Consider the following 18241-nt stretch of genomic DNA (forward strand, 5'->3'; position numbering starts at 1 on the left):
GTCTCAGTGAAATGGGGGGTGGTGGTGGAAGAGGTCATCTGCAAGGAGTCCCCTCCCTCTAAAGTGACAGTGCCCACTCAGCCGGGAGAAGCCTTGTGGCGTCCTTGCCTCCACCTCTGCCACAACTCCCCTTTGTCTTCCAGGCAGTACCGGGTACGAGTCGAGGACATCATGGTCCGGGATGTACCCTACATTGCCCTTAGCAGCACCTTCCGAGACCTGAGGATGGCGCTACACCGTACCAAGGGCCGGACCCTTGCACTGGTAGAGTCTGCAGGTAACAGGAAGACTGAGTCTGGTGGCGGTAGATAAGAAGAGCAATAACCAGATATTGCCAGAGCATCTTTAGTTATCTTACTTCCCTGGTCACGACAGGTTACCAACTGTGGACATGAGTTCTAATCCTACCTCTAACCCTTATTACCCATGTGGCCTTGGGAAAGAGAAACCCCTTCTCTTTAGGAGACAGTGATCTCAGATTGAGGGGCTGGTCTTGAAGTCCAGAAGGCCCGGGTTGGAATCCTGCCTCAGCCTCTTACCAGCTGTAGAACCTGGGCAAAGTCATTCCATTTCTCTTCTCCTCATGATGGGGCTGGTCCAGATGACCACTGAGGCTCCCTCCTCCCAGTTCTAGACACCAAGGATCTGAGTTCAGCCCCCGCCATCCACTCTATTGGGGTTTGGGGTGGACAGGTGACCGTGGAGGTAAAATGACTCCTCTCCCACTTGTATTGGGCATATTTCAGTCTCTCCCACGAGCCCAGTGGGTTTCATGGCTGCTGTGGAAAGAGCACAGACTTTGGAGTCCAAAGTCCTGAGTTCAAATCAACCCATTTCCACTTACTTTCTGACCTAGTCTCTTCAGGGCTTTAGACCCCAGCTTCCTAATCTGCAAATAATGGACAGCTGAGCTCCCACAGGAGTCAGAACTCCTGGGGTCCATGAACCCCTATTTGGAGTCTTTTAAAAAGTATCTTGACATGTCTCTCAACATGTCTGGTTTCTTTTGAATCCTATGAAGCTTAAGCATTAATTGGATGAAGGGTTGATGGGCTCGAGCAGTTAGCCTGTCCAGGGTCAGTGACATTTGAGGGCCTAGCCTGGGGATTTATGGAAGTCAAGTCCTGCTCTGCCATCCATGAACGATGATCTCCTAGGCGTGATTGTATTTTTATCATTTATTTTGTGAACTGTTTCCCAATGACATTTGGACCTGGTTTGGGCTCTGGAGAGCCATGCCAACTATCCAATGTTCCTCTGCTGGACCCGAGACTCAGAGGGCTTAGCCAAGTCACAACCCAATCAGACCTCAGCTTGGACACAGGCTCTGTCAGATCTAGGACCTCCTCTCTGGGTTGAGGTTCCTCATCTTTATAACCAGAGGGTTGGCATCAGTGACCTCTGGAAGTCTCTCTAGACCTAGATGCCTCTCTGTGCCTCGGTTTCTTCTTCAATGAGTTCTCTTCTGGACCAATCATTTAACCTCTTGGTGCCTCAGTTTCCTATCCTGTAAGGGACACCTAGCCCCTTCATTTGTGATAGAACATGCCTCCCTAGATGAAGCCCCCCCCCATGCTCATGACCCCTCCTCTCTCCAGAGTCTATGATCCTGTTGGGCTCCATAGAACGTTCCCAAGTGGTGGCCCTCCTCAGTGCCCAACTCAGCCCTGCCCGACGCAGGCAGTACCAGCGGGACCAGAGGACTGCCCAGGTCTCTCCCCCTCCAGAACAGGAGGATTCCCAAAGCCCAGAAACTGGTGTCCACTTTCAGGTGAGTGAGGCCCATCGGGGAGAGCGAAGGGCCAAAAGCAGATGGGGCAAGGGAGGGGGTTCACTTGAACCCTAGGGGTTATGGGGGCAGTAAGGGAGAGCAGAGGGGTGGATGCTGTAGATGCACAGATGGGACAGCACAGTGAGAAGAGAGGGATGAATCCAGGGCTGGATTCCTACTTTGTCATTTCCTTTTGGGGCAAGTCATTTTGAACCTCTGTAGACCTCATTTGGGGATGTGTCACTCAACACTGACAAGAGTCCACAGAACTCTAGAGTTGAAATCAAGAAGGTTGGTCTTCCCGAGTTCAAATCCAATCTCAGACACTTCCTGGCTAAGTGACCCTGGGCAAGTCACTTTACCCTGTTTGCCTCAGTTCCCTCATCTATAAAATGTTCTGGAGAGGGAAGTGGCAACACTTCAGTATCTCTGCCAAGAAAACCCCAAATGGGGTCCCAGAGAGTTGGCCGTGACCGAACAATAACAAAACCCAGCAGCCACAGTTTCCTTAAATGTAAACCGAGAGGACGAAACAAGATGGTGCCTACCAAAATGGGAGGAAAGGGCCGCGTGCCTCTGGAGGCTGAAAGTCTGAACGATCACTTGTCACTCAGGGGTTCTAAGTCGGACTAGGTCTCAGAGGAAGGATCCTTCCAATTTTATAATACCCTTTATTTGTAAAATATGGGGGTTGGGTTTGATGACCTCAGACATTCTTTGCAGCTTATGCTCCACTTATGCTGAGCCTCAGTTTCCCCCCTGTACAATGTGGGGGTTGGGTCTGAAGGGCTCTGAGGTCACTTCCCCCCCAGGTCTAGGTTCCTATGATCCTCTGCAGGTGGGCACTGACGAATCGGGTCTCCCTCCTCCCCGGGGGCAGCCACGAAAGCCACTGAAGCCTGCCCTCAAAAGAGGATCCCTCAATGCCTCAAGCTCTGGGGTGGAAAGCCCCCCCGGTGAGTCCTCTCCCCTTTCCCCACCAGCACCAAATCCCTTTGACAGGAAAAGCACTTTTGTAGTGGCTTCTGTCCACATGCTGATCACTCTCATAGTTGGCATGCCGGTGGCCACACCAGGACGGTCCCAGGCCCCATGAGGGTGGGGAAAGATGAGCTGAGGCCTCAATGATTCACTGGGGGGGGGGGTATGTTTGTCCTTCAGGGGTCCATGAGCCAGCTGGCATCGCCCTCAGGAGCCTCTTCTGCGCCAGCCCCCCGGCAGAGGGGAACTCAGAGGTACCCCATCCGTGCCCCACTGCCCAGCCTTTCCCTCTCTGTCTAACCTCTGTGCTTCCTGCCCCCTGAGCTCTGATCCCTAGCCCTGCTGCCAGGCTCAGTTTCCCTCTCCTCCTCTCCCCCCCATCCCATAACATTCTTCTCTCTGGTTTGGCTCTAACCAAGTTGGAAAAGTCGGAACCATGTGAAAAACGCAAGCTGAAGAGAGTCCGCATCTCTGTGGCGGTAAGTGCTGGCTGCTTCCTCCTGGTCCCTTATCCCCAAGCGGGGGGCGGGCAGGGGGTCTGGAGCCGGTGGCCCCTCCTAGCCCCATCTTCTCTTCTCATCCCTTCTAGAGTGACTCAGACCTGGACATTGAGATGACTGCGACAGAGGTGAGGGCCCAGGGGATTTTCTGGGAATGTATTTGGGCCCCGACGGGTCAGCCCTGGGGAACCCCCCCTCACCTCCTGATCTCCCCTTCCCCAGATTCTAGAGTGGGAGGAGCAGCAACTGGATGAGCCTGTGAATTTTAGTGACTGCAAGATCGACCCTGCCCCTTTCCAGTTGGTGGAGAGGACGTCTCTGCACAAGGTAGGATCCCCGGGGCACTCCTCCTCCTATTGCTGAGGAAGCCAAGGCCAAGGGCATAGCATTAGGCTGAGCAAGCATCAGGGCCTGGACCTCTGACCCCAGTGTTCTGTCTCCTCTTCCATGACCGGTTCTATCCCCAGAGGCTTAAAGAGAGATCAGAGGATCAACTATTTAGACCTGGAAGGGACATTTCGGGAAGCTGGGGCCAAGTCCCAATTCTGCAGAAGAGGAGTCTGAGGTCCAGAGGGACCCACCAAGGTCGACAGGCAGCCCTGTGGAGCAGCCCCAGCCCCTCCTGGGCTAGGATGCCTGCGGAGGCTTTTGTGCAAGATTACATTTAGGCCACAGAGTTCAACACTGAGGCAACCACAAAGGGGGAGAAAGCAGCTGGGGAAGGCCAGGAAGTTGGGTCCAGAGGGAGAGAAAGGAGGGAGGGAGAGAAAGCTCTGCCAGGACCCAGGAGACAGCTACAAGGCCAGGAGGACAGGAAGCTCTGAATACCCATGGGCACAGCTCCTGGGCTGGAGGGAGCAGGGGGACCGCCGGAGAGGGCCCAGGGGTCCAGAGAGGGAAGAAGACCCCAGAGAGGCCAATCATGTGACCCAGCACAGTTCTTGGAGGTGAGACCGATCTGAGTAGGGTCTCCCAGGAGGCTCCTTCCACAGGAAAGATCTGGGGGAAGAAAAGGCAGTAACTAAAGAGGAGGAGGAAGAGAGCCGGAAGCTGCTGCCAAGGAGACTGGTCCCAATGCCAACTCCATTCAGGCTTGACAGAAAGGACTACCGAGGCCAAGAAAGCACCAACAATTACAAGGCAGACTCCTTGGGGCCCTTGAGCCCGAGCCCAGGAAGAAATGGGAGCCAAAAAAGAGTGGGCCTGGGCAGGCAAAGGTCCTCCGTTCAAATCTCACCACAAATGAAGTCTTCTTTCCAAATCTCAAGTTTCCTTCTCTGTAAAATGGGAGGTTTGAATAAGATTTAAGGCTCCTTCCAGGGCTCAGCCTCAGCCTGTGGATCCTAAATTGAAGACCAAGGAGTCCCATGAGGAGAGATGTCCAGATATCTGAAGCCTCGGCCTCAAGCAGCAAGGGAGGAAGTAAAATCACCAACCACGTTTCTGAGGCCATCTTTGAGTTTATAGAGAACACTTCATGGCCAGCTGGATGGTGCCCTATGCTCAGAGCCCTGGGTCTAGAGTCAGGAAGTCCTGAGTTCAAATCCAACCTCAGACACTCACTGGCTGTTCAAACCCCACCAATCTGCTCGTCTCGGTTTCCTCATCTGCCAATAAGCTGAAAAAGAAAATGATAAACCACTCCAGCATCTCTGCCAAGGAAACCTAAATGGGGTCATAAAGAGTCAGCCATGACTGAACCGACTAAATGACAAAATCCTCACCTTGCCCCTAGGAGATGGCCATGTAATTATTATCATCATCTTTGTTTTTACAATTGAGAAAATTGTAGTTCAGCCTGGATTGAGGCTTGCCCAAAGCCCCAGAGCAAGTCGAGGTTCGAGTTGGCTGGAGGCCAGACCTCTGAGCACCATGCCTGGGGCCTTCTCCATGGTCACAAGCTGCCCCCTCCCCCTTGGGTGGAAAAGGATGAGCCATCCATCCACAAACATCTAGGGAAAGACTTAGGAGCCGAAGGAAAAGAAGAAGGGGACGAGCCTAGAGAGTTGGGGACTTCTGGGGCTGAGCTCCTTCTGCCCCCTCTCCAGCCTCACTTGCAAGGTCAGGTCAACATAGTACTCAACAGGTGGAACAACTTCACAAGTTACCCAGTCCAACTCTCGTATTTTACAGGTGAGTAAACTGAGGCTCAGACCCTAGGATCATAGACCTAGAGTTGGAAGGGATCTTAGCTTATGTGGTCTGACTCCCTCATTTTAGTGGTGAGTAAACTGAGGATCCCCGCAAAAAGTTAAGTGACTCACCAAGGCCACTCAAAAACTAAGAAGTGCCTGAGGATTTGAAGCCAGGTCCAGAGCCAATGCCCTTTCCCCTGTACCACACTGCCTTCCCACACTTTCAGAGATAGGTATTGGCAGTCTTATCGTTGCTATTTTGTGGCTAGAAATGGAAGCCTAAAAAGTGAAGCCATATGTCATACATACTGAACAGAGAGTCAGGGCTTGGGCTTGGAGTCAGGAGACACCCGGGTTCAAATCCTACCACTGACATCTACTAGCTGTACCAAATCACTCCCCCACTCTGAGACTCAGTTTCCCTCTCTGTAAAATGGGATAATTTTCTGTTCTTCCAGTCATAGGCCCAGAGCTGGAAGGGACCTTTGAGTTCCTCTCATTCTACAGATGAGGAAGCCAAGGCTCAGAAAAGAAAATGAAGGAAACACATTAAGTGCCTACTGTATGCACTGTGCTAAGCCCTTTACAAAGATGACTCCATCCGATCCTTCCAATAATATCAAGGCTGTGACTGTGCCCAATTTCAGAGATGAGAAAATTGCTGCTGAGATGGGTATGGGAAGTGGCTTAGATTCAGAGCTGACCTCAAAAGTCCTTCCCTTCATTTTACGGAAGAGGAAACTGAGGCCCAGGGAGCATAGGGGCAATGTATCAGAGAATCATGAATCTGGAGGTGGAAGGACCTCCGAGGCCATCTAACCCAGGGCCATGTTTTCAGACTAGTTGGCCCCCCAGGGCATTCTCATCAGAGGCAGAATTTGAACCCAGATTCTCTTATCTCCTCCGTGAGATGGACCTAGAGATCACTCTTGATAGTTAACTCTGGGCTGGATATACAGTAGGTATTTAATAAATGCTGGTTGACTAACTGATGCTCTTCATCAGTGCCAGTCAGGATCAGAACTCACATGCCCTGCCTCCCATTCCACTGTCCTTTGGGGGCCCCAACATCATGTCTACAAACCCTTCCCAGAACCAAGGCAAGAAGCTGACAGAGGCAGAGAGACACCTTCCAGATTCACCTCTGGTTCCATTTAATTCAAGAAACACAGATTAATTGTCTGCCTGCAGGGCACTATGGGGGGCAGTTGGAGTGCAGAAGTGATATACCTGCCCTCCTTGAGCTTACAGTCTAAAAGGAGTGGTCAAGATACACACACAGACAGGACAATACAGGAGGCCCAGCCAGGTTGCCTGTGAGAAGTTTCAGGGGACAAGGTCACTTCTAGCTGGAAAACAAGGGAAGACTTCTTGCATAAGTTAGGTTAGAGCTAGAGGGTCCTCTAGATACCCGCTCCAACCCCTTCATTTTATTATTGAGGGAACTGAACCCCAGAAAGACAAGAGACTTGCCTATCACTGCTAGTAAGTAGCAGAAACCCAAGATTCCCAGCTCCTGATCCAATCTTCTCTCCAGAAAATTGTGTAAGAAGAAACAAATAATAAATCAAAGCTGGTGATGGACTGTTGAAGCCTGAGAACAATGAAAAATGATCTACAGGGAACAGTGGACCACAAGCAAAGAGCAGCCTTGTCAATGCCACAGCATTCTAGGGTGCTTTACAGTTTACAAAATGCTTTCCTCGCAACAACCTAATGAAACAGGCAGTGCAGGGAATATCCCCATTGAACAGATGAGGAAAATGAGGTTACAAGTGGGTAAGTGACTCAAAGTCACTTGGTTAGAACAGAGCAGCAAAGTGGGGGCTTGAACCCATGTTTTCTGACTCCAAGACCAATTTTTGAAAAAGGGGAAGCAGCTAGATAGCACAGTGGGTAGAGTGCCGGCCCTGGAATCAGGAGGACCTGAGTTCAAATGTGACCTCAGACACAAATTACCTAGCTGTGTGACCTTGGGCAAGTCACTTAACCCCATTACCTTGAAAAAAAGAAAAAAGGGGAAAGGGTCTGTACACTACCAGTCTTTAAGTTTGACTTGATTCCCAGAAGAAAAAATTTCTTAGATATAATATTAAAAGGATGCTCTAGGAAGATCTAGAAAAGGAAGCAATGTTCACAAAGTCAGTCTAACTTCGTTAAGATTGAGTCATGCTGGGGCAGCTAGGTGGTGCAGTGGATAGAGCACCGGCCCTGGAGTCAGGAGGACCTGAATTCAAGTCCAGAATCAGACACTTGATACCTACTAGCTGTGTATCCTTGAGCAAGTCACTTAACCTCATTGCCTTACACACACACACACACACACACACACACAGAGCCATGTCAGACGACTCATTTCCTTTTTTGACAGAGTTGTTAGATTGGTAGAGCAGAGAAATGCTGCAAATACAGTTTGTCTGACTTTTAACAGTGTTCGGCAAAGTATCTTAGGCTAATTCTTGAGAAAAAGATGGAAAAGTGAAGGTAAAGCTGATAGTACATTTAGGTAGACTCGGCACTTGAATGACTGGACCCAAAGGGAGTCATTAATGGCTCTGTCACTTTGGAAGGAAACCCTAGGGGAGCGTCTCAGACATCTGGGCCCTGGCCCTGTGCATTTGAAGTTTGCCTAGTGTCTCAGATAAAGATGTTGAAATAATGCAGATCGTTTATAAATGTCCCAAAAGCAGGGAAGATGCTCCCATATTGGGCAGCTGCATCAGGATCCAAAACATCTCATCAGGATAGAATTGCAGGTCTACTCTATTAACTTGAAATTGAATAGGCATAAGGGCAAAGTCTTGCATTTGAGTTAAAACAAAAAATGCCAATGTGTTCACAAATACAAGATGCGAGAGGCATGACTGAATAGCAAAGGAAATGGATCTGTGGGTTTTAGCAAACCCTAAGTTCAATATACATCAATGATGTGATATGGAAACCGAGGAGAAAAAATTGAATACAGTCTTAGACAACATCAAGAGAGATGGAGTATCACAGACCAGGGAAAGGATGTAAACGCCATCCTCGTCCCTAGTCAAACATTATTTGGAGCATTGCATTTGGTTCGGGGCACCACCAAGTATCCTAAAAGGTGCCCATTGGAGGGTATCCAAAGGAGTAATCATAATACTGAGGAGTCTCAAGTTCAAGTTTATAAAAAGATCAGTTGAAGGAAATGGCAATATTTATTAAGCCTGGAGAAGATTTGGAGATGTCATCAAGCATTTGAAGAGCTGTTCTGTGGGAGAAAAAAAATTGAATTTTCTTCTGCTTGGCCCCAAAGGGCAGAACCAACAGCAACAAATGGGAGGAAGTTGCCAAGAGATCAATTTGGAATGAATGTCGAGCAAAGCCCCCAAGGGGACTGAGCTGTCAGGGTTAGACCAGGTGGCCAGAGGTCCAGTCTAGCTAGGAGCTTTGGGGAGGACATGATTCCTGACTCCTGGCTTCTCTCATGATAAAGTCAGCTTTCTTCCTCTGTAAAATGAATAGAAATGAAATCCAATTCCATCATTTTACAGTGGAGGAAACTGATGCTTAGAAAGTACAAATGATTCTCCCAAGGTCTTGAACTGGTAACTTAAAAAAAGAATGAATTTTTAATTTTTTTTTGTTTTTGCAAGGCAATGGGTTAAATGACTTGCCCAGGGTCACACAGCTAGGTCATTATTAAGTGTCTGAGGCTGGATTTGAAGTCAGGTCCTCCTGACTCCAGGGCTGGTGCTCTATCCACTGCCAACTGCCCCCTAGGATTTATTTTTAAAAAGGGGGGACAGAGAGGATCAGAGGGAAACATACTGCCCCCCCCCAGTGCCTGGCTGGTAGTAAGAATCTAATGTTTGTCGAAATGAATGAATGAATGAATGAAGAGATAGGAGCCATGAGTAAAAAAAAATAGAGCAAGAAAATAAAGCTATAGGATTGCAATAAAGCTATAGGATTGCACCAGTGAAAATCTCATAATGAAGAGCCCATTTCCCCTAAGGAGAACAATGGAACCCAGGCTAACTTGCAGCATGTGAATAAAGACTAGATGGACACATTTTCTGACAACAGTGCTGAATTGGTTTTACTAAGAGTGTGAGAGGTTGTGACCTAGAAAGTCCAGTCCTCTAGGTCTGTGTTCCTATCTTGGATGATCTTCCAGATGGGGAAATTAGAGCAGCTGCGCTGCTCCGTGAGGCTGAGCTGGACAACCGAGTCCTTCCCCCTAATCCCGTGGGCCTTCTTTGCAGGAGGGGATTCCTCCTGCAAAACCTTTGGGCCAAGTTTCCCTAAGATTAATTCTCCTGTTCACCCCCTGTAGACTCACACCATCTTCTCACTACTGGGAGTGGACCACGCTTATGTCACCAGTATCGGCCGACTCATTGGCATCGTCACGCTTAAGGAGGTGAGGGACAATCTAGAGGGAGGCCAAGGGCTACCTTCCTGTTTCCTTTACCCCCCCCCAAAAAAAAGCCCCACTAATACCCAGTCAGTCTCACCTAATAGAGCCTTGAAAAGAAGTTGCTTCTCCTCCTTCCCCTCCCTCGACAGCTCTCTGTGTCCCCTTTTCAGCTTCGGAAAGCCATCGAGGGATCTGTCACGGCCCAGGGAGTGAAAGTCAGGCCACCACTGGCCAGCTTCCGAGACAGCGCCACCAGCAGCAGTGACACAGAAACCACGGAAGTGCACTCCCTGTGGGGCCGGCGCCCTCGCCATAACACGCCCCATGAAGGCAGCCCCTCGGACAGCGATGACAAGTGCCAGTGAGTGTGGTGGGGACATCTGCATCTCCTTGGACACCAGCCTGCCCCGAAGCACCTGCTGCAGTCTGGAACCAGATTCTCTTCTGGGACACCCATGGGACCAAGCAGGCACAAGTCCCAGCAGTCTCCCGGCTAGGTGCCCTCCCCTCCCCACCGGACTGGAGCTGCCAGCTGCGCCCTGGGTATCTCCACCTGGGATCTGGGCTATGAGCGGGCAGAGGAGGGACCAGGGCTGCCCAGCTGCTGCTCCTCTCCTGTAGAACAGGACTGGAATGGGGGACGTCCTGGAATCTCCAGGGACCAGATGTACATAGAGATTTACAAAGATTTTTATATTAATTTAATAAAACAGATTCTTAAATAGAACAAAATAAACCCCTAATGAGCCACTCAAGTCTGGAATGTCTGTCCCCATGCCCTTACCCTGGCCACAATCTCAGTGCCATGCCTCCAGGGCCTGGTCTGCCTTTCTGTCCTTGGACACCTACCAGTGATGCCCTGGCCCAGCCATGGGCTCCAGGTGGAAGCCCAAGCTCATGTCCACCTTTCCTGGGACCACTCTTCCCCAAGGGGACACCCTCCCAGCTGGCTGAGGTTCCAGTCACTCTTGGTCCAACTCTAGCCCTTAGACACAAGATTTCACTCCTTCCAGCCCCTGCCCTCCTCAGACCCTGGATGAAGTTTCCCAGCTCAGGACTTTGCCCCACACGTTACTTTCCCCCCAGTTTCATTTGCTGGAATTGCTCAGGGATGGAAGACGGGAAGGAGAGGTACAGGGGGTCTACTCCCCTAGTCCCCATCCCCAGGGTGCCTTCAAGACAGGAGAAAGAGGAAATGAGGTGAGGAGGAGAATAGGAGCCAGGGCCCCACAAGGATACAAAACTGAATGGAGGGAGGGTAGGATGGTGGAGGAAGGGGCAGAGGCAGAGAAAAGGAAATGGGGGCAAAAAACTCAGGAGATCCAGGTTTAGAACTGGAGGAGACGTAAGATCCGTCTAGTCTAACCCCTCCTTTTACAGGGGAGGAAACTGAGGCCCAGGGGTGAAATGACTTGGCCAAGGTCATTCCTACAGGAAGTTAAGCATCCAGGGCAGAATCTGGCACCAGATCTGAGGTGCTGTCTCTATGACTGAGAGGAGAAAAGGAGATGAGGGCTGGCAGGGCCAACTGGCGGTTTGTCTCCCCTCCAGGGTAGGGCCCAGATTGAAAGAATAGACCAGAAACCCCATTTCTCGGGGGGGAAAGATTTAGCAAAGATGAGAAGCACAGCCTCCAAGCACAGAGCATGAGACAACACGAACCCAACTGGGCTGGGGGCCCTCCGTCCTCCAGTGCCAGAGGCCGGGAGGGAGGGAGGGAGGGAGCCGGCCCAGCTGTGGGGGGTGGTCACTCACTCAAGCACAGCATTTGAAGTGGGGAGGGAGAAGAAAACGAGGGCAGGGGGCTGGGTGGGGCCAGGGGGAAGGAGCATGGAGAGAAGAGATCCTTCTCTTTCTCCTGGAGAACAGTCCCGGTGGGGAGAAGTACCCCCCTTGGGGGAGTCACCTCTCTCTCTGGGGAAGGGCGGAGGGGAAGAGGAGGTATGTGAAACAACTTTGTGTTTTGTCTTAAGAACACGGACATGACTGCCCCAGCTGGAGCGATGCCTCCAGGGGTCCCCCAGGAGGCAGGGCAGAACATGCGCCCCTGGCCCCCAGCCCCCCGCCTCCTCTCCAAACACTTTCATGCAAAACAGACAATGGAGGAGTGGGAGCCTCCTGGGAGCCACCTGGGCGCTGGTGCTGAGCCCGGAAGCCTCCTGCCTCCCCCACTGGAGGTGGCCCCGAGCCAGGCCAGGGCGTGGAGGGCCCTGCCCCCCAGCCAAGGCCAAGGCCAAGGAAAGCATGCCATCAGCCACCATGGCTTTCAGTTCACTGTTCCTCGGGCTCAGCCTCCGTCTCCTCCAGGGACACCACCCCCGAGGAGGCCACGTCGGATACTTTCCGCCGCAACTCCCAACTGCCCCCGGGTGGGGGGCACAGCGGCTGGCAGTCCTTGCAGGCTATGGGCTCATCCTCGGCAGGCGACAGGCAGGACTCTGTGTAGGACACAGAATAGAGCGAGTCCCGGCGCTCCAGGGGGCCCAGGCTCTGGAAGGCACTTTCCCTGCTTGGGGGCAGTTTGGCGAGGAGAAGCTCTTCGGTGAGCAGCTTGGTGGCCAGATGGGCCGGGGAGCCCAGCAGCCCGTCCTCCAGGCTGCACAGGCTGGAGCACAGGGTCTCTGGAGACACGGTCTGCGAGGACTCGGTCTCTGGGTCGCAGGAGCCTTGACGGAATGGTCGCGAATAGCGCCGCCCAGTGAGGAGGTCCTGGAGATGTGGCCCCAGCTGCCCAGCTAGGTCTGGAGAACAGGAGGAGAAAGGGGTCAACCGGGTCACACTCCCCAGCTTAGGGACCAAGGTGGCACCAGGAGAAGCCAAGAGCCATACCCAAGAGCCCGGCTACCCTCTAGGATGCTACTGCCTCGATGAGGCTGGTGGAGAACAAATGGACAAAGCAGAGCCTCGGAGCAGAGCCACAGGCCCCAGCCGAGAAGCCCCAGCTGAGCTCGGGCCCACCTTGACAAGGCCCAGCTGCCAGCCAGCCGGGAATGCCAAGGGGATGGAGTGCGGGGTTGCCAAGCTCAGTGCGGTGCTCTTCCTGTTTGCCTGGGTCCTCTCCATCCCCAGCTCAGCCCTGAGCTATCTGTCCCATTTTTCAACTGGAGTCACCTGGCAGGCAGCCTGCCCCGGAGGCGAGGGGAGGGGAGGGGAGAAGAGGAATGGAGCCAGACCCTTCACAGAGAAAAAGGGAGGCCTCTGAGGAAAGGGATCGTCAGAGAAATTTCTGGGCTTGGGAGGAATCTGGCCAGGGGCTTGGGAGGAAAGGGGGGGACAATTCCTGAACTGATCATTTGCCCCTCATGCCATATGGTCAGAGACTTGGAGCTGTAAGGATGAGTGGAGATCATCCAGTCCTCGTTGTACAGATGAGGATACTGAGGCACAGGAAGATGCAGTGATTTGCTTCCTGGAGAGAAGGCCCAGGCCTCTCAGCCCCATTTGGGTTGGGAGGATCTAGTTAGGAAATGCCCTCCATTCAATCTGTAATGTACAGTCTCTGAGACCTGATTGAGGCAACCTCAGACAGGGCTAAGCAGCTTGCCTCGGGTCACACCACTAACGGGTCTTCCTGAGTCTGAGGTAGGTTCTCTCCTCATCAGTCTCTCAAGTTGGATCCTCACTCCACAGAATTAACAAATGCTCAGGGTGGAAGTTACCTACCCTGGGTGGGTCCAACAAGTGTCCATTTAGGGAATCCCCTTGAAAGCCTCCCCAGAAAGAGAATCTCCGGCTGCCTTCATGCCCTGCCTCCAGTGATGGAGAATTTGGAACCCGAGCTCTATTTCTTAGCAACTTTTTCCTGACATTCAAACTAAATCTGCATCTTTGCCAATCTACCCAACCCAGCCATCCTTTCAGGCTTTTCTTCTCCAAGATGAATATTATATGCCTCCCCCCCAAGTTCCTTCCACGGAATCTCATTATCCTTCTGGTGGCTGACAGAATCCTCCCTCACAGGAGTGGCCCTCCATCACATGGAGTTAGCATCCCCAGAGCAGAAGGAAGAGTGATGTGTCCGCCAGTCTTACCTCCCCAGTGAAGTGATGGGAGCAAAAACGGAAGGGACCTTGGGGGCCTCTAGTCCAATCCCCTCAGTTTATGGAGGAGGAAACCGAGGTCCAGAGAAGTTATAAGGAACGTAACTTAGGAAATGACTTCTAGAACCGAAAGGCGCCACAGAGGTTACCCACAAGTGGATAAACTGGGATCACACAGTAAGGAATGTGAAGCCAGGCCTCTGACTCCAAAGGCAATTGTCTTTCCATTGTCCCAAAGGGAAGGAGAATTATTGTTCTTTGCTAACCTGTGGGTTGGGGGCTGTCAGCTCCTGCAGTAAAGTCCTCATCATAGGATTCATCTGTGGAGTCCTCCCCATCCATGGAGGACCACGCCCGAAGCTTGGCTTCTGCAATGGCGAACTGCTCTGCCACCCCTGGGTTGGGGAGAGGGAGGAGCACCATGATTCACCACAATATCAAACTGAGTGGAAGGGATGGGGTGGGGGGCTGGGGGCACGGGGGGCAAAGAGGATGGACCACCATGTCACTCAGACCCCAGGACTCACCTGCTGCAAACCGAGCTTCCTGTTCCCCCTCACTGAGGTCCGAGTAGGAGGAGAAGGCAGATTCCAGGGCTGAAGGTGAGTCTCTGGGCTTACTCCAACCCTTCCATTCAATGAGGTGGGCTACTCGACCCTGAGCCATGGCGGTAGGCTTAGTCACGTGGTCCTTCACCACTTGGGAAATTCCTAAGGGATGAGAAGAGGGTGCTCTTGATGAGGGAAGTATGCTAGGAATATGTTCCCAAAGGCAATGAGGATGGTTATTGGAGCTGGAAAAGCCATTAGAGGTCAACTAGTCTGACCCTCCTATCTTACAGATGGGCAAACTGAGGTTCAGAAAACTAAGAGTTAGAACTAGAAAGGACCCTAGTGGTCCCCTCATTTTAAATATAAGAAAACTGAGGCTTAGAGATGTGAAAGCATCACAGACTTACAGCTGAAGAGACCTCAAAGATCAAATGGTTGCAGTCCTTCTTACAGATGGGTAAATAAAATGGTATTGGCAGCATGGCACAATGGAAAGAACCTGAGTTCTAGTCCCACCGCTAAGGTTTATTATTCATGTGACCTTGGCCAAGTCCCCTTCCCTCCCTAGGTCTCAGCTTCTTCCTCTGTAAAAATGAAGAGTTTGAACTAGAGGGCCTCTTAGGTATCTTCCAGCCCCTGATCTCCAACCCTGTGCCAATCACTTGTTCAAGGTCACCCGGGTAGGAAGCAGAAGAGCTGAGAATCAAAGCCAGGTCTCCTGAATCCAAATTCAGCATGTTTCCCAGTACACCATGAGGCAGTGGGTGTACGCACATCCACGCACATATGTCTGCCTGTTTGCACGGAGGGGCCGCTGGTTCATCCAAAGGAGGGGAGGGGAGGGAAAGGAGGTTTTGGAAGCATCTGGGAAGACACAGGGAAGAAAAGGAAGGATTTCTGCAGCATCTCACCAGAAATGATACGGCCCCATGACAGGGACCACACAGAACTCTTTCCCTATAGTCCGGTCGAAGAGAAGGCTGAGGAGGGTCCCCAAGTTCAGGAGTCCCCCCTCTGGGGGAGAGAAAGGAAGGACAGATCAACTGATCCACAAGGAGTGGACGCACAGGACGTGGACACGCTAGGGCCAGTCACTAGGCGCACTCAGAGGGGGCCAGTGGGGAGGGGAACTCTTGGCCTAGCTGACTTCGGAGGGTGCTGACTCTGAGCTCTGTGCGGGCTGGGATGAGGGGTGGCAGGTAGGGGAAGAGGAGGGGGTCATACCGTGCAGGGAAGAGCGGGCCAGGGCAGCAATCTCCTGAATGGTGAGTGCTCTCCGGGACTTGGGAAGCATTTCGACAGTGTCTTCAACATTCACCTGAGATTAAGGAGGCAGCACAGTGGGGGGTCAGCTAGCTCCCCCTCCCCAGGAGTTACACCCCAGCTGCTCCAGGGCACGGCCTGGCAGTACTACCTTCCCGTGGCTTCTGGGAAGAATCAAAGGAGTCAAGTTGAAGTTCAGGTTTGACCCAAGTGGGACTGGTTCTGCAAGGCGTCAGCCACCGGCAGAGTAAGGAGGTCACCCAGGGAGAAAGATGGGGAGTGGGGGGGGGGGGGGACAAGGGCTTCCCTGAGACACAGCAATCGCCACGTATGTCGTTCTTATAGCTTAGTAAGGTTTGCCAAGAGCTCGGAGGGAGCAGGGCAGCAGCAGGGTTCAGCAGGGAACGGCCACCCTGGACTCTCGCTCCCAGCCGATTTTTCACTTCACACACGGGGTGGGGGTAGCCTGCCCCCAGCGCCATTGGGCTCTTTGTGCCTGGGCCCCAACCTCAAGGCCAGCTGGCCCCAGACGGCACCTGGCCAGTGCCAGTGACCTCCGAGGGAAGCCAGAACCCGAAAGCCCAACGAAGGGGCGGGGGAGAGCAGCAAGCCTGTGGTCCTCGTCAGCCTCTAGCCCTGCCACGAACCCCATCCACGTTCCCTCCCAGAGCTCCGAGCTGCCGGCTGCCTGAGACAAGGTGTACATCTCCATGGCAACAGATCACCATGGAACAGTCTCCCCGGATACCATCAGGGATGCACTGACGTCAGCCCTGGTGGGGCTGGTATGCCAGGAGCGGGGGCGTGGGGTCTGGGAGAAGACGTTTGCCAAGAAAGGTACCCCTATATTTGTGGGGAGGGGGAGGGGAAGAGAGAAAGAGACAGGGAAAAGAAAAGGAGGAGGTCTGGCTTTACAGGGCTGCGGGACCCCCCCTCACCAGGAAGAAGTGGGTGCTCTGCCCCCGATTCCCAGTCCCATTGCCCCCACGCCCCCACCCCCAACAGAAGGAACCCGGCACCTCGGATGAGTCCTGGCTGTCCACGGATGGCGGGTAGGAGGGTCGGCTCCACCCAAGCAGGGTCCTCGCAGGCTGCCTGGGGGGCAGCCCCAGGACTCCGGGCAGCTCTATCCACTCCGCGCCCCACTTGGGGTCAGCAGCCACTGGGGAGGGAAGGCCGATCAGTCAGGGCATCTCTCTCCTCCGCGTCTTCTCTTCCAGCTTTCCTAACCGCCTCCGCCTCACCCTTTCCACCGAGCCTCGTCTCCTCTTGGGCCAAAAGAGAGCCCCTGCGGAGGGCTCCTGGGCCCCGAAACACCCTTCCTCCGAGGCAGGCTGCCCTCTGCCCCCCCAGACCCGTCCCCTCTTCCAACTTCTCCACTCCGCAGGGGCCACCTTCCTGCCCATCTCAGCAGCCCGGCACCGGGCTCCTGCCCCCCGGCTCCCCAACCCCGTGCCCCGAGGCGCCCCGGCCGCGCCCCGCCGGGCGGCCCACCATGCCTCCTCCTTCTGTTGCGGAGAGCCGCCACGGACACGCTCAGGCCCCACACGGAGATCCCGGCCATGTTTCCCGGAGCCCGCAGCCCAGCTCTGTGGATGCGCTTCCTCCCGTCCCCGCGGCTGGCTCGGGACCAGCTCCCTCCCCTCTCACAAGCCACACTCGGATTCACGCCCAGAGCACTTGGCGGCTGCCGCTGCGGGGGGCGGGGGGCGGGGGGCGGGGAGCGGGGGGCGGGGGGCTGGGGCCGGCCCGGGACTCACCTCTGGCCGCAGCAGCCGCGTCCTTCCCCGAGCCTCGGCCGGCGGGCGCTCCCCAGGATCGCTGGCGGCCAGAAGGGAGACGCAAGGTTACGGCCCCTTGCCCTCCGCGGGGGGCCCCCAGCTGCGGGGGGCGGCCTCCAAGGTCAGCCCACCCCGTGCCCGGCGCCGCGCGGAGGTGCCGGGGTGCCCGGAGGCCGCCAGCTCGGGGCCCCTGCAGTCCAGTGGGGCCCCGGCGGCCTGGGGGAGAGCAAGGGCTGCGGGGCCCCGGCCGCCCGCGCCCCCGCGGATGACCCATCGGGACCCAGAGCCCCGGCCCCCCGCCGTCGCCCCCCAAGGAGAGCAGAGTGGGGGCCCCGGCCCGGAGGCCAGCAGGCCCGGCGGCCAGCAGGCCCGGCTCCGGGGGCCCGCCCGGGGGCACTACAGGTCCCAGCATGGCCCGAGGCCGGGGGGCCCGGCCCGGCGCCCTGGGGGGGCCCTGGGCTCCCGAGCCCCGTCCCACCCTCGGGGGCGGGGGGAGGGGCCGCCCCCCGGGGCCCGGCGGGCCGTGAGCGCGCAGGGAAGAGGCCGGGCCGCCCCCCGCCCCCTCTTACCGGCGGGGCTCCGGGAGCCGACGCAGCCCATGGCCGGGGGCCCCGCGAGGCTGGGCGGGGGCCGTCACCTTCCCGAGCCCCGGGAGGGAGGGCAGGAGGGAGGGGCCGAGGCGCCGCCGCCGCGCCAGAGGGGGAGGGGAGTGCGCGGGGGGCGGGCCGTGACGCCGGCGGGGGGGGCGGGCGCGGCGTGACGTCACGGCCGGGGAGGGGCCGGGCCGGCGGCCGCTGTCCGCGCTGGCCCCTCCGCCCCCGGCGCC

The 18241-nt window shown here is 54.7% G+C and overlaps 2 protein-coding genes across 4 annotated transcripts in view; one reads left to right on the plus strand and one right to left on the minus strand.

The window, feature by feature from the left end:
• Positions 1-10525, plus strand: part of CLCN2 (chloride voltage-gated channel 2) — a 23698-nt gene extending 13173 nt beyond the window's left edge. Inside the window, exons 16-24 of the mRNA XM_074189602.1 lie at positions 144-277; positions 1599-1771; positions 2610-2727; positions 2933-3006; positions 3172-3231; positions 3342-3380; positions 3475-3579; positions 9697-9783; positions 9951-10525. Coding sequence (XP_074045703.1) covers positions 144-277; positions 1599-1771; positions 2610-2727; positions 2933-3006; positions 3172-3231; positions 3342-3380; positions 3475-3579; positions 9697-9783; positions 9951-10145 — 985 coding nt within the window. The 3' untranslated portion in view covers positions 10146-10525. The remainder of the gene's footprint in view (positions 1-143; positions 278-1598; positions 1772-2609; positions 2728-2932; positions 3007-3171; positions 3232-3341; positions 3381-3474; positions 3580-9696; positions 9784-9950) is intronic.
• Positions 10467-18093, minus strand: FAM131A (family with sequence similarity 131 member A). Of its 3 annotated transcripts, XM_074189604.1 has the most exons (7): positions 17985-18093; positions 17395-17455; positions 16654-16796; positions 15596-15689; positions 14348-14530; positions 14087-14215; positions 10467-12521 (listed from the first exon to the last, which is right to left on the minus strand). In XM_074189604.1, the coding sequence occupies exons 4-7, from the start codon at positions 15663-15665 to the stop codon at positions 12052-12054; spliced, it is 852 nt and encodes a 283-aa protein (XP_074045705.1). In that variant the 5' UTR covers positions 15666-15689; positions 16654-16796; positions 17395-17455; positions 17985-18093; the 3' UTR covers positions 10467-12051. The 3 variants fall into 3 exon arrangements, with proteins under 3 accessions (XP_074045705.1, XP_074045707.1, XP_074045704.1); XM_074189606.1 differs by lacking the exons at positions 17395-17455; positions 17985-18093 and adding an exon at positions 17129-17237; XM_074189603.1 differs by lacking the exons at positions 15596-15689; positions 16654-16796; positions 17395-17455; positions 17985-18093 and adding an exon at positions 15156-15589.
• Positions 18094-18241: the final 148 nt, after the last annotated feature.

Source organism: Macrotis lagotis, chromosome 5 (assembly GCF_037893015.1).
Source record: "Macrotis lagotis isolate mMagLag1 chromosome 5, bilby.v1.9.chrom.fasta, whole genome shotgun sequence".
Classification (NCBI taxonomy): domain Eukaryota; kingdom Metazoa; phylum Chordata; class Mammalia; order Peramelemorphia; family Peramelidae; genus Macrotis; species Macrotis lagotis.